The following is a 13,184-nucleotide window of genomic DNA, read 5'->3' as shown; positions in this document are numbered from 1 at the left end:
GGCCTCAGCCGCAGCAAGCAGCTCAGCCACCCGCTCCCCCAGCTTTCTAATCGAAAAGGAATTTGATGAGGGAAATGATAAGCAAACAGCAGCCGAGAGTGGTTAAGACGCTCACTTGGGGAAAATAAATCAGCCGTATCAGATCTAGGAATTTCAATGCATCTTAGGAGGAAGATATGCAAAAAGAAAACAGTGAAACATATTTTAAGGGGCAGGCTAGAGATGCAGAAAGACACACTCAGGGGGAGCAGGAGGTTTTAAAAGCTCCCCCTCCTTGACCTGGCCCTTCTCATATGTTGTCAGCAGTCCTGCTGAGGACGCGTTTAGGAATGGGAAACTGAGGCCCAGGCCGTGGAGTGGTGGAGTCAGGACTTAAACTCCAGCCTCTCGGGTGCAGAGGATGTGGGGTCAGGAACACAGGGCCTAGAACCTGCTTCTGCCTGGGCTGGACTCCTGGCTCCATTGCCTACTGGCTGTGTGACCTTGGGCCAATTATTGAACCTCTCTGTCCTTTGTTTCTGCCTCTGTGAAATGGGGTGATAATGGTGCCTCTCTCAAGGTGGTTCTGAGGGTGAGAAGTGAAGCCAGGCCAAGCTCTCTCGGGGCTGTGCCTCCTAGGGTCACATAGGAAGAAGCCCTTGGTAGGTGAGACCAACATGCACAGTGCATTGGCTGGGCCCATGTGCAGTGGTAGCTCTGAAATGGGTTGGTGAGGGCAGAAGGTTCCCAGGCCTGGGAGTGGGGTAGGCAGAGAGAAGGGGCATGTGGAGACCCCTCCCTGATCACCTGCCGCAGGTGGATCTGGGTGGGGGGAAGGCGGATGGGATAGCGTCTCAGCTCTGCATGGATGGGTCACCTGTGAGACGTGGTGCTCACCCTACCTGGCCTTGCCCAGGCTGACCATGTGTGACCAGTGACGTCCCAGGAAGCTGTGAGCTGTCACACAACTGTCAGGTGTTCCCCCAGACAGGCTAGATGAGGGGCCGCAGCTCCATCCAGCCCCAGAGAGGGCGCACGCTGGCAGACCGCCAGCCTCTGTGGCTATTCCCCAAGACGTGGTTTGTGCCCAGTCCAACAGTTTGCATGTCTGTCGATCACAAGCCATCCGTATTTTGGAATCTGACACCAGCTGCCTCTCGTGCTCATGTCCAGGCCCTCAGGTGGGTGGTCAGCACGACCACCAGCCCTTATCTTGGACAGGGCTGACCGGTGGGCCCAGGCCCAGCCACCAGGCACCCTCACTGAGGAGTCTCAGGCCAAGCGTACCCGTCTTCCTGGGGCGATGGCCCAGGATAGTTGCCTAAGAGCTCAGGTGTGGCCTCGCAGAAAAGAGCACCCACGCAGGTCTCTTTTAACCCAGACCTGGGCAATTCTCTTGTTCCAGATGAATTCATCTGAAGGCGACCGCTGGGCTGAAACACTCCTGTGTACATCCCACAAATGTTTCAGCACCTGCTGTGCGCCAGCCCTGTGCTGGCACGAGGCTCAGCAGGGTTCACACCCTGTGGCCATCCCCAAGGGGGTCACAGTGTGCTGGGGAGGCCGATGATGACACTGTGGCATGAGGGGAAACCACAGCGGGTGCCTAAACCGGGCCCAGAGCCTCAGGAAAGCTTCCTGGAGGAGGGGACTCCTGGGCGAGGCCAGAAAGAGGAGGTGCTGCCACAGCTTGTGGACCAGGACCTCGTGAGAATGAAAACACAGCAAATGCCATTTGGGGAAAGCTTGCCATTTATTCAGTACCTGCTGGGGACCCCTGTGCTGGGTTCTGCTGGTCCCAGCAGATCGATGGATGCTGGTCTTTTTGGAGGGGAAGAAGCTTGAGGACACCTCCTCAAATAGTCTGTCTCAGCGTCCCCAAGAGACAGGTGTGATCACCCCCATTCTACAGATCAGAAAACTGAGGCTCCGACAGGTGGAGGGGTCTGCTTGTCACTGCCCGGCCGCATTTGCCTGTGCTGCTCCGCGGCCCCCAGAAGCCACCCCCGACCCCCCGGGCTGGCCCTGTGGGCTCTTTGCCAACACATTTGCCTCTCCTTACTTGGAGCACAACCCAGGCTTCCCGTCTGGGCAGGAGTCTGGGGTACAGGGAGAGAGCCCTGCAGTGGGCAGAGGCATCGGGAGGACTTCTCTGAGCCCAAGAACTCCGCACAGCATGTGGTCTAGGCCCCAGCCTCCTGCCCACGAAGGTCCACAGACACGCCTCATAGGCACCTTTGAGGTCACCCTCAGGGCCCCAGGTTGAGCAGCTCTGGCTTGACGGTGGCTGTGGATGAGACCTAGCCACCCCCACCCCAGCTGTTTGACAAGAAGGTTGGGCTGCTACCTGCCCTCTGCCCCTTCCACCGCTCACCCCAGCCAGGACCCCCTTAGCCAGGTGAAGAAGGGGCACCAGAGGCCACTGCCAGGCCCCCCTACACCGTCCACACCAGCACAGTGACGGAGACGGGGCTGTTGGCCGGGGGTGGGGGTGGCGCAATCCAGACGTTCAGTCCATTCAGAGGCACATGCAAGGGCAGAGCCGGGGGCCAGGGGTCAAGACAGAGCCCTGCTGCTTTGAGCCTCCCTGCTTGGAGCCTCAGTTTCTCATCTGTGGAATGGGGATGGGGACAGCTCCCCCTCGTGGGGCCCCTGCGGGATTCAGGGAGATGAGGGCCTCCCCGGGGTCACTGGCCGGCATCGGGTCTCGGCACGCTGGGGTCACGCGTGTTGCCGGCGTAGAAGGGCTTCTCTTTCCACATGTAGCGCTGGCAGTGCTCCACGGCGCCGCACATCTCGGCCGCCTCTGGGCTCCGGCACCAGAAGCTGGGGCCCAAGACGCACTGGTCGGTGCCCAGCAGCGCGGTCCTGGGGACGTGGCAGGCGCCCATCTTCATGCACAGGGCCTCAGGGTCCATCACTTCCATGAGGGTCTGGACGAGCACAGGATGGTACTCGGTCACGAAGCGGTTGCACTGCATCATATAGGGCAGCGGCAGGATGCTGCAGCCGCCCTTGAAGGCCTTCAGAATGCCGGACACCGTGCTCTTACGCTCCAGGTTGCGGGCAGACACGCCGAGCAGCCTCTTGCATCCACTGCAGAAGCTGCCCTGGTCCTCCTTGTCCAGCAGGGGGCGCAGCGTGGTTGCCTGGGCCTCGGGGACTGACCGGGCCAGCCTGCGTCTGCCGCACAGCCGGATGGCTGTGCACAGCCTTTGCGGGGTGACTGAGGCCAGGAGCTCCATCAGGGAGGGGCTGTAGGCATCCACCAAGGTGATGCACTCCCGGACTATGGGAGTGGGCAGCATTGAGCACACGCGCTCCAGGGCTTGGCTGATGAGGGTCTTGGTGCTGTTGTTTTTCAGCCACTGGTCCAGCTCCTGGACCCCTTGCAGACACAGGTCACAGGTCACGCCAGCCGTCATCTGGACCTCGCTCTTCTCCCTCGGAGATGCCAGCTCCAGGGAAGGGACCCCATCCACAGCAGCCACATGAGCCAAGTGGGCCGGTGTCTTAGGTTCCTCACAGAAGCCCCCCTTCCTGCAGATCTCATTCGGTGGGATAAACCTCAGGGTTTGCCCAGTAGAGGCAAAAATCCGGTGGATGTAGTTCTTGCAAAAAAGAGCCAGGCCCTGCCCCAGGGACTCACATTGCTCCTGTGTGGTCACCTCTGCCAAGTTGGACAGATTGGGCCCAACAGCATCCTGGAGCCGGGTGACCAGCTGGACACAGTCCTGGCACTCAGGAATCCGCGATGGGTGGAAGCTGAGGGTCCCACTAGCCATGAATGGGGCCACCACCTGGGACGTGTCCTCCTCTGAGAGCGGCCCCAGAGTGGTTGGGTGCCTCTGCAGTGGCTCACAGAGGGTGAGAGCCGCACACACCTGTGCAGGGCCGCTGCTGGGGGCCCCACCGGAGCAAGCTCAGGATGGCCAAGTGGTGGACGTCCACCATCTGCTTGCATTTGGTCGAGGACTCCTGGCTGGGCAGCCACTCACAGGTCTTCATCACCAAAGCCAGGACGTCATTCTCCATGGCATCGGGGTTCAGCCCGTTGCTGGCGGCAGCCGCCACATCCAGGCACACATCACAGGGCAGGGACTTGGTGGCGGGTTGGCTCCAGATGGTGCTACGGCAGTGCTCCACGGCCCCGCACCTCGTTGCTGCCTGCAGGTCCTGGCACCACACTGCTGAGCCCTTTGCACACTCTTCGGGGCCAGAGAGGGGGCCGGCCAGGGCAGCGCCCAGGACCCCGGGCAGGAGAAGCAGCGCACAGAGCATGCTGCGTGGTCGCTCGGCCGGCTCCACTGTGCCTGTCCGCCCAGCTGGCGCTATAAACCCAGCCGTCCCACCTGGCCCCTGAGCAGCCGCACAGGGCGGTCCTGCCCTCCTGGCACCTCCGCAGCCTGACTCATCACCCTGGTTCCCCACAGCCTGGTGTGGGTCGCTTCTACCTGGAAAACCGTTTTCCCATCTTCCTGGGGAAACTCATCCATCTTTCAACATCCAGCTCAAAGACCCCTTTCTTGGAAGCCCACCTGCCCCCTTCCTGGGCGGCGGCAGCTTCCCCAGGGCTCACTGTCCTGTCCTGACTTGCTCTCCTGGCTGGGTCCCCTCCTAGAATATGAGACTCTTGGAGGGGACTTTGAGTCTCTTGGGGGATACAAAAGGCATTCTGTCCTTTTCATGCCAGAAGATTAAGTGACTTTAACGACTGGTAACCACCGAAGCTGCTATTTTCTGTACTCGGCCTTGAAGTGGCTTGCCTGGCCAGCCCTGTTCCTGGCCCTGGCACTCGCCAGCGGTGCTGTGTGGGGCACCTTCGTGTCTTCATCTGTGATGGGAGTGCCTCCCCGGACAGCCACATGTGGGAAAGCTGGCAGAAAACCGGGTCCTGGGCCCAGTCAGCTTCTTCCTTCAGGAACCGTGGCCGAGGGTGGGCTGGTCCACAGTCGATAGGAAGATTGTTTCATTCCTGTGTCACTTGTTATCTCATTATTTTTCTTTCTTAGTCTTTAAAACAATTATCAGGCGAGAGAGTCAGCACTGGGCAGATACACACAGGTGTCCTGAGTTGGATCCTGTTTGTGAGATGGAGAGTTCCGGAGCCAGCCTCACCTGTGGCCTGATTTCCATGTGGCTCAGCATGCCTGCTGAGCTCCCCAGGGTGGGCAGGTCAGGAGCCCAAGGGTGTGAGCCCCTTGCATGGTGCCCCCTCTCAGATTCTGGGGCTCTGAGTGTCCAGCAGGGCCACTGCACCCCCAGGTATGTGGGTCAGGCCCTGGGCCCCAGATTGCAGCGGCCTCGGTGGAGGGACGAGACTAGGCTGTTCCATCCGCCTTTGGGGTCGGGGGCTGGGCTGGGAAGAGCACATGGAAAACGGGACGTGCTGAGCTCTTTGCACCGCCCCCGGGACCGTGGTTCCTTTGGACCAGAGGAGGGGCAGCCTTAGGGATGAGGTGGCCCTGGGCACTCAGGTGCGGGGATGGCAGCTGGCCGCTCCTGGGCTTCATCTGCAGAGGCAGAGCTGGGGGCCTGGGGGCCTGGGGAAGGCAGGGCTTGGTTCCTTTCGACACCCTCTTTGTGCACCTGCTTTTCACTCAGCGCATCGCCTGAAATTCCAGAGCACCCACTCTCGTCCTACGAGGACTGCGGGCACAGGGCTGAGCGAGCAGGAGGCCCTGCCCAAAGTGTGGGCAGGCCTGTGGCAGGCCCCCGCCGGGTGGCCCGGCCCCCCGCTTGGCCCTCAGGACTGCTGCCTTGGTCCTCTCCCCACGACGCTGCCCGCCCCGGAGGCCCGGGGCGCTCTCCCCACTGATGAGACACTGGACTGTTTTTTTTTTTTTTATAAAAAGTATGTAAGAGACTTCTCTCTGGGACTTTCTAATTTTTTAATTTTTATTAAAATATTTCATGTAAGCAGGAAAAGGCACAGATTGTAAGTGCTCAGCTCAGTGAAGATTCACAAACCGAGCCAACATCCAGATCCAGACAGAACATCTGACGATTCTGGGCAGCCCCCCCGCCCACCTGCCAGCTGCCCCTCTGCCCCGCCCCCCCACTGCCCCTCTGCCCTGCCCCCCCGCCCCTGCCCCCACCCGCTGCCCCAAATCAGACTATTTTGGCTTCTTAGGTGCAATATTGCACCTATGAGATTCGTCTGCGCTGTTTCATTCTCATTTCTGCGTGGAATCCATCAGATGAATTCATTATTTATCTCTCCTACCCTCTGTGGTCATTTGAGTCACATCTGGGTTGGGGCTAGCGTGGGTGACACTGCTCCAAACATTTCTATTCATGTCTAGGAACGCACGTGTCTCCCCATCTCTACTGGGTTTTCTTGAGGAGCAGAATTGTGGGGGTCAGCGTGCAGGTGTCCAGTAGACACCGACAGACGGTTTTCCATGGCGGGTGTGCCCGTCCCCCACAGCCCGATGAGCTGGCCTGTGTTTCTGACATGTGTCCACCATTCTTGGGGCACTTCTGTACTTAATGGCACAAGACTTGTTCCAGTCTCGTCTTGTGCTTTCCTTGAACCAGCCATGGAATCAGCCTGCTCGCCAAGGGCAATGGTATTTAGAAACCAAGACCCAGACACTAGGTGTGCTCATTGTTACTGTGGTGTCATTACATCTAGGCTGTCTTGGTGAACAGAGCAGTGAACACCTTACCTCTTACTGACAGGGGTAAAGGAAGAGAGAGGGAGGGAGGATGTGTTCACATAGAAGTAGAGAAGCAGACATTCACAGATGTAGAAACAGATCTGCACATACATGTGGACACACGTACATGTAACACAGCAACCATTTGTCATATGTCTTCATAAGACTGTGAGTTTACTTTGATCCTTAGGTAATGACAGCTTAGGCAACATTCTAGTTTTCTCCTTTTCTGTATTTTTAATTTCCTTGCCCAACAGTGAGGAGTTTGGCTCCCATTAACCTTAACATACTCATTTGCTGAACCCTAAAATCTAAAAATGTAGTTTCAGAAAATCTAACACCTGCCACCGTGAAAAGTAAAACCTACTCACTAGACTTCTGTATTTGTATACATTTGTCTTTAGCCTACTGATAAAATTTACATATAGCAAAATGCACACCTCATAACTGTGCAATGCAGTATTTTCTGGCAAATACACACACGTGTGTAAAGCACGCCCATGGAGAGGCAGAAGGCTCCTGTGCCCTTTCCCCGTCACCCCTCAGCCAGAGTGAGTGCTTGTCTGGTCTTCCTCACCGTAGATTAGTCTCACCTGTTTCTGAGCAGGCAGTAGTGGAATCGGTGCCAGGCTCTCCCAGTGTCCGCTGCTTTCACTGTCCTTCCGAGAGCCAGCCCTGCCGTCCCCGCAGCTCCCGGCGCCTCGCCGCTGGGCGGAGTCCCCTGCGCCATCTGCCGCTGTCTCCTTATCGCTGTGGCTGGCATCGGGCACTTCCAGTCTGGGGTCGTTTGAGCGCTAGTTGCTGCTCTGTACATTCTTGGGACAGAGTGGGCGTCTCTGTTGGGTGGGCACATAGGGCAGGACTGCTGGGGGGGCCCTGCAGGCGGAGGTGGCACTGGCGTGGCGGCACGAGGCCGCGTCACCCCAGCAGTGTTGCTCCACATTACCCTGATTTCTCCCCACAGAAAATGCCGGAAATGACACGCCGTGTGTCTGCCTACCACCCACCGTCTAACAAAAGGCAGCATTTGCTGTATTTTTTTATAAATACCACTTGTTTAAAAAAAAAAATCTATCTGGAAGTTGTTTATTTTTTCTTCCCAAGTAAAGACAAGTCTGGTCCCAGTGGGATGGGAGGTAGCATTTTGTGGGTGGGACCCTTAAGTGGAGCCAGGGTCAGGGAAGGGAAGCAGAGGAGGTGAGGAAGAAGCTGCTGACCCCTTGCTCGGAGGCCCAGCTCGGAGAGGGAGGGAACCAGGAGGATTCTGATGCCACAAAGCACAGAAGACACGGCCCATTTCTCAGCACTCTGCCCGGCCCTCAGGCCCGCATTTCAGCATCAGTCCCCGAGGCCGCCCTGCCGTGTGGGTGGGAAGGAGCTGCCTGGGTACACGGTGACAGCTGCTCACTCTACTGCCCACACAGAGTGGCAGGGGCTCCAGCCTGGCAGGGCTTGCAGCCTGCTCTGCACTCTGAGCACAGGCGTGCCGGCTTCTCCGACCTCCTGGCCCTTCCCTTCATCCCACTGGGCTCTGCCTGGGGCTGATACCGATGCTCTCCCCCAGGGCGGCCCACTGTCCCTCTCTGCCCTCCCTGCCTCTTCTGGGTGACACTCCTGTCCCTGCCCAGGACCCCCTGCACCACCCGGCCAAGGGTGGGATCCGCGCAGTCGCTCATTTCCCGCGTATTTTTGCCACCCCTGCTGCGATCTGGGGCTCACTGGGGTGGGAGGAGGGACCGACGTTCAGGTCCCGGGAACAGACCGCGGCCCGGCTGAGGCCAGGTGGGAACGGGCTCTGTGGCGTGGAGCAGGGAGAGGGCGGAAGCGGGCTGGAGAAGCGGGCACTCCCCTGGCCCGGTGGCCCCCGGGTCTCCCTGGGAAGCTGGTGCGAGCGCAGCACTTGGATGAAGTGGGCACCCAGGGGAAGCACCCCAGGCGGGAGGCAGGGCAGGGGCAGAGGTGGTGGGGGTGCGCACCGCGGTCGGGGAGGCCAGCCAGCGCCTCGGAGAGAGAGGCTGGACAGGCCTCTTGAGCCACTGAGCTCCGCAGAAGAGGCACTTGTTGCTTCTGAGAAGGTCAAGGTAGGATTTATCCAGGTACCATCTTTGTGAGGTCTGGGGGAGAGAGGGCACTCAGGTGAGGGGCGTGGGCAGGTAGCCCAAGGCCAGGGTCACAGAGACCCCGGGGAGCCGAGCCCTGGCCCCGCAGCCAGGCCTGGGGTCTGCGTCACAGCAGCCGAGGGTGGGCTGGCAGAGCCAGGCAGTGAGTGGAGGCGGCCAAGGCGAGGTGAGGGTTGCCAGGGAGCCAAGTGGGAGGCCAGGACTCAAACCTGACCCAACAGGTGTGGGTGCGTGGGTGAGCCTGGAAGAGTTAAGGGGCAGGAGAGGGGGCCGTGGGATTCCTGAGCAGGGCTGAGATGAGCAGATGCCGGGAGGGTCCAATCAGAGCATCCGCTGAACACAGGGTTGGTGAGGATCAGATTTCACCCCTGAGCCCCAGAGAGGAGCTGGATGGGCAAGTCGGCCGAGCCCGGAGCAGCACCACCTGCCCTCCTCCCCTCATGTTGAGACACAGGTGCTCCTGGAGGGGTGGAGGCGTAGGGTTCGCAGGGAGTCGCTGGCTACAGGGTGATCATCATTTCATGGATGTGTGATGTGGGCGGGGGCCCTGGGCACTTCCTGCTCCAGCTGAACCTGACTCCCCACCTGGGAATGGCTGCCCTCCGAGGTCCACCTTGAGGTCTCGGCTTCATGGTAACAACAGAGGGAAGAGACTGTGCCCCCGGCAATGCCAGCTCTGGAGGCCAGAGTCTGACATCACAGTGCTGGGAGGGCCGAGCTCTGGGGGAGGGCCCTTCCTCCCTTGCCTCGTCCTGGTGGTGGCAGTAAGCCTTGGTGTCCCTGGGCTTGGGGCAGCGTCCCTCCAGTCTCTGCCCCCGTCTTCATGTGGCCTTCTCCCTGTGTCTCTCTGTATCCAGATTTCCTCTTCTTATAAGGACATTAGTCATTGGATTAGGGCCCACTCTAATGCAATGTGACCTCGTCTTAACCAGTTACATCCACAAAGATCTTATTTCCAAAATAAGGTCACAGTCATAGGTCCCAGGAGTTAGGACTTCAAGCCTGTCGTTTAGGGGATGTGATTCATGCCATCCTCAGCAGAGGGTTCTGGCCTGCTGACCCTGACCTTTAAACCTGGACAGCCTGGGTCGGAGAGCCCACCCCTGCGTGGAGAGCATCTCGGGTCCGGGCCAAGCACCTGGGCGTTGGTGGGGCACCTGCCACGTGCCGGCCCTGGGTGCTGTTTGTAAAGCTCTTCTCAGCACAAGGCAAGTCTCAGAGGGTTTGGACTTCAGCTCCGGGACACACAGTCCTTAGTGTTCCTGGTCCCTGTAACCCGAAAGCCCTGGGAGGCACTGGGCCTTCCAGCCACGCTGGCCCCCAGTTCCAGCCACTTAGGGGCCCTGTCTTAAGGCTGTGAAGCTGTAGCCCCGCAGTGATTCGGGCATTAAGACCAGAGACCAGAGAAGCCAGGAAACTTAGGGGCGCAGACCCAAGGCGCAGGGACTCTGAGTCCAGCGCTTAGACACACAAGCCTCTGGAGCCCGGAGAGCCCACTGGGGTTCAGGATGCCGGCGTGGGCTGACTGTCTCCCTGTGCCCAGCGCCTTGGGTGGTCCTGTGCCACCTCCGGCCGAGTCTGGAGCTTCCCCACATCTGAAAGGCACATCTGAAAGCGCACATGGGTGCTTTCCCCACGCACCTCCCTGTGCGGGGCATGCCCCGCCTTCCCAGGCCAGGCTCCAGCTCCAGGATCGTCTTAACGTAAAAAGGCCCGCTCGCCTGCCCGGCCCAGGAGGCGGCTGTGGGAGAGTGCCTGGGAGAGCTGGCAGGGCCCTCCCAGCAGGCGAAGTAGGTTATCTCATCTCCCTGGGCGAAGGGAGCAGGCAGGTGACATGGGCAGAGTTCTCCTCGCTCTTAGAAGAGGAAAGACAGCCATCTCCAAGGGGCAGGCAGCCAGCACCGGCTCTGTTTAGCTTCACTTTCCTGTATGTGTTCAGCAGTGATTTACTGATCCCCTGCTCTGTCCTGAGTGCTGTTCTAATTTGAATTAGTGAAACAGGAAACCCTGTGCTCCTGGAACTCATAGGAGGAAGGAGAAATTAAACAATGATAATACATAAGTAGGTGTTATAAGATGGGGAAGGTGAGTGAGAGGGAGAGAAATTAGGGGTGGGGGTGGGATCATCAGTGGGGGTGGTCTGCCTGCAACAATATTTGGATGAAAACTCAACCTGGGTAAGAGCCAGGTAGGTGTCCAGGGGACGTGTGCTCTAGAGGGACTGGCCTGTGCAAAGGCCCTGTGGCAGGCGGGTGCAGGAACAGCAAGGAGGCTGGGGATGGAAGCAGGGAGAGCTGATCAGGAGGAGTTGGAGGTTGCTGCAGGAATCCAGGTGAGACCCAGGTGAGGGCCCAAGAGGCAGGGTGGGTCATGGCTCTGGATTCCGCATGTTTGTAGTTAGAGCCAATGGAATATACTGCGCGTTTGAATGTGGAATGTGAGAGGGGGTCAGGGACCAGGCTGATGTCTGACCTGACTGCCTGGGAAGCTGGTCTGGAGGAGGGAGCTTCAGGCAGGCAGACCTGTTGGCCTGGCCTGTTGTGACATCCAGGTGAGGGGCAGGTGCCTGATCTAGGGCGTGGTGTGGAGGAGGACGAGGGAGGGGCACTGAGGACCGGCTGTCACTGCAGGTGGTGAGACGGGGGAGCAGGGGACGAGGGGAGGCCCAGGCTCGCATGATGGGCCCGCGAGTGCCGGCCTTTGTCCCAGCAGGAGGGAGTGGTTTGGGGGAAGGCCAATGGTGACCTCAGAAGAGAGGTGACCAGGGTGAGAGAGGGACAGGCCATCGGGGCTCAACAAGGAGGTCCAGGCCGGGGTGAAAGTGTTGAGGTCGCAGCCTCTGGGTGGTCTTTGAGGTTCCGAGGTTGAGAACATGCTGGGCAACCAGGGAAAGGAGCCAGGACTGGTGGTGAGGTGGGCGTGGGAAGGATTTAAAGATTTGACTGTCCTGGGTGTGTTGGGACGGTGCCGGCCACCCCCATGAGGGGCATGGCAGCCGGTCACGTGGGCTGAGGGGTGCTGGGGAGGAGCGCTGGGGCTCTTGGAAGGGGACACACCGGGGGTCGAAGGCTGCAGGATGCAGGCAGGTGCGGAAGGGAAGGGAAGGGAAGGGAAGGGAAAGAGAGCCCTGTTTCCTCCTCTAACCAAGTGATTCACCAGCGTCCCAGAGGGAAGGGCCCAACTCCCACCCACCCCACCCTGGGACTGTGGGGTGACCACCCCCCAGGGGGACCTGATTTCTCTCACCTGAACCCAGCTCGGAGCTTGCACGGCTTTCGCCTCCTCTCCCTGGCTTAGTTCCCTGGGCCGCATAACAAAGCACCAGACCAGGTGCTGAACAGCAGAGGTCTGTGGTCTCCCAGTTCTGCAGGCCGAAGGTCCGAGCCCAGGGTGTCTGCAAGTTCTGTTCCTTCTGGCGGGTCTAGGGACAAGCCGTCCCAGCCTCTCTCCCAGCTTCTGGGGTTTGCTGGCGATCCTTGGTGTTCCCCAGCTGGTGGAAGCGTCGCCCCGACCTCTGTCTCCCTCGTCACACGATCTCCTTGCTGGGTGCCTGTCTGTGTCCACATTTCCTCCTTTTCGTAAGGACACCAGTCATGTTGGACTAAGGGCTTACACTGCTCCAGTGGGACCTCGTTTAACAGTTCTGTCTACCACGACCCTGTTTCCCAATAAGGCCCCACTCTAAGGCACTGGGGGTTGGGACTTCAATATGTGAATCTGGTGGAGGGAGCAGTTCAACCCATAACAGCCACTGTCATTGGTATTTATAGACATTGAGGGTGCAGCTGGGGATGCTGCAGGGCCCCAGACCCCAACCCTCCATCCTGCCCACAGAGTGGTGGGGGGTCCACCTGTGCCAGGTGCCAGGCAGAGCCCACCCAGTCCACCCCCAGGTAATCCCCCCCACCCAGCCCAGAGGGAGGCACTGGGCCTGCTCTATCTTAAGGTGAGATCGTGTGGTTTCAGAACTTGCTGGTCACAGAACTAGTGACAGCTGAGGCCGAGGTTCCAACCAGGCAAGCCGCCTTCTGAGTCCCCAGGCCCTGCAGCTTTGGCTCTCTGGGGACACTGTACCCTCCTGTGTCTCCCCACACACTGGGCTCTTTGGATCCCAGGGCAGCCCAGCGGACAGGGGTCAGGGTTCTCCTGGCCTCTGAGGGGAACTTGGCAAAGGCTCCCAGGCCTGGGCCCAATCTCCCTGATTCAGATCATTCTGTCCTCCTCCATCCAGATGGCCTGGCAGGGCACTGGGGGGCCAGGAGGGCCTTGCTTCGGTGGGGCTGGGCTGGACAGGCTTGAACTCTCCTGGGAGACTGGACCTGGCTGGGGGGACACGGGCCTAGCTCACCAGGGGCCAGAAGACCCCTCCTTAGAGGGGAGACGAGGCAGATTCCTCTACTGGCTGAAGGGCCACTGGCCGCTG

General features: G+C 59.5%; 2 protein-coding genes across 10 annotated transcripts in view; one reads left to right on the top strand and one right to left on the bottom strand.

Annotated features, from left to right (window-relative positions):
- Window positions 1-13,184, top strand: part of SORCS2 (sortilin related VPS10 domain containing receptor 2) — a 444,813-nt gene that overhangs the window by 195,852 nt on the left and 235,777 nt on the right. The gene's annotated exons all lie outside the window — the stretch shown is intronic.
- PSAPL1 (prosaposin like 1) lies at window positions 1,714-4,484 on the bottom strand. The gene is given in 2 exon segments (XM_006174494.2): window positions 1,714-3,890; window positions 3,892-4,484. Coding segments are annotated over 2 exon segments (1,593 nt in total). The 5' UTR covers window positions 4,261-4,484; the 3' UTR covers window positions 1,714-2,666.

The sequence above is a fragment of the Camelus ferus genome, chromosome 2 (assembly GCF_009834535.1).
Source record: "Camelus ferus isolate YT-003-E chromosome 2, BCGSAC_Cfer_1.0, whole genome shotgun sequence".
In the NCBI taxonomy this organism is placed as follows: Eukaryota; Metazoa; Chordata; class Mammalia; order Artiodactyla; family Camelidae; genus Camelus; species Camelus ferus.
Note: the sequence above shows the minus strand (reverse complement) of the source record. Positions and strands in the feature narration are given on the sequence as shown.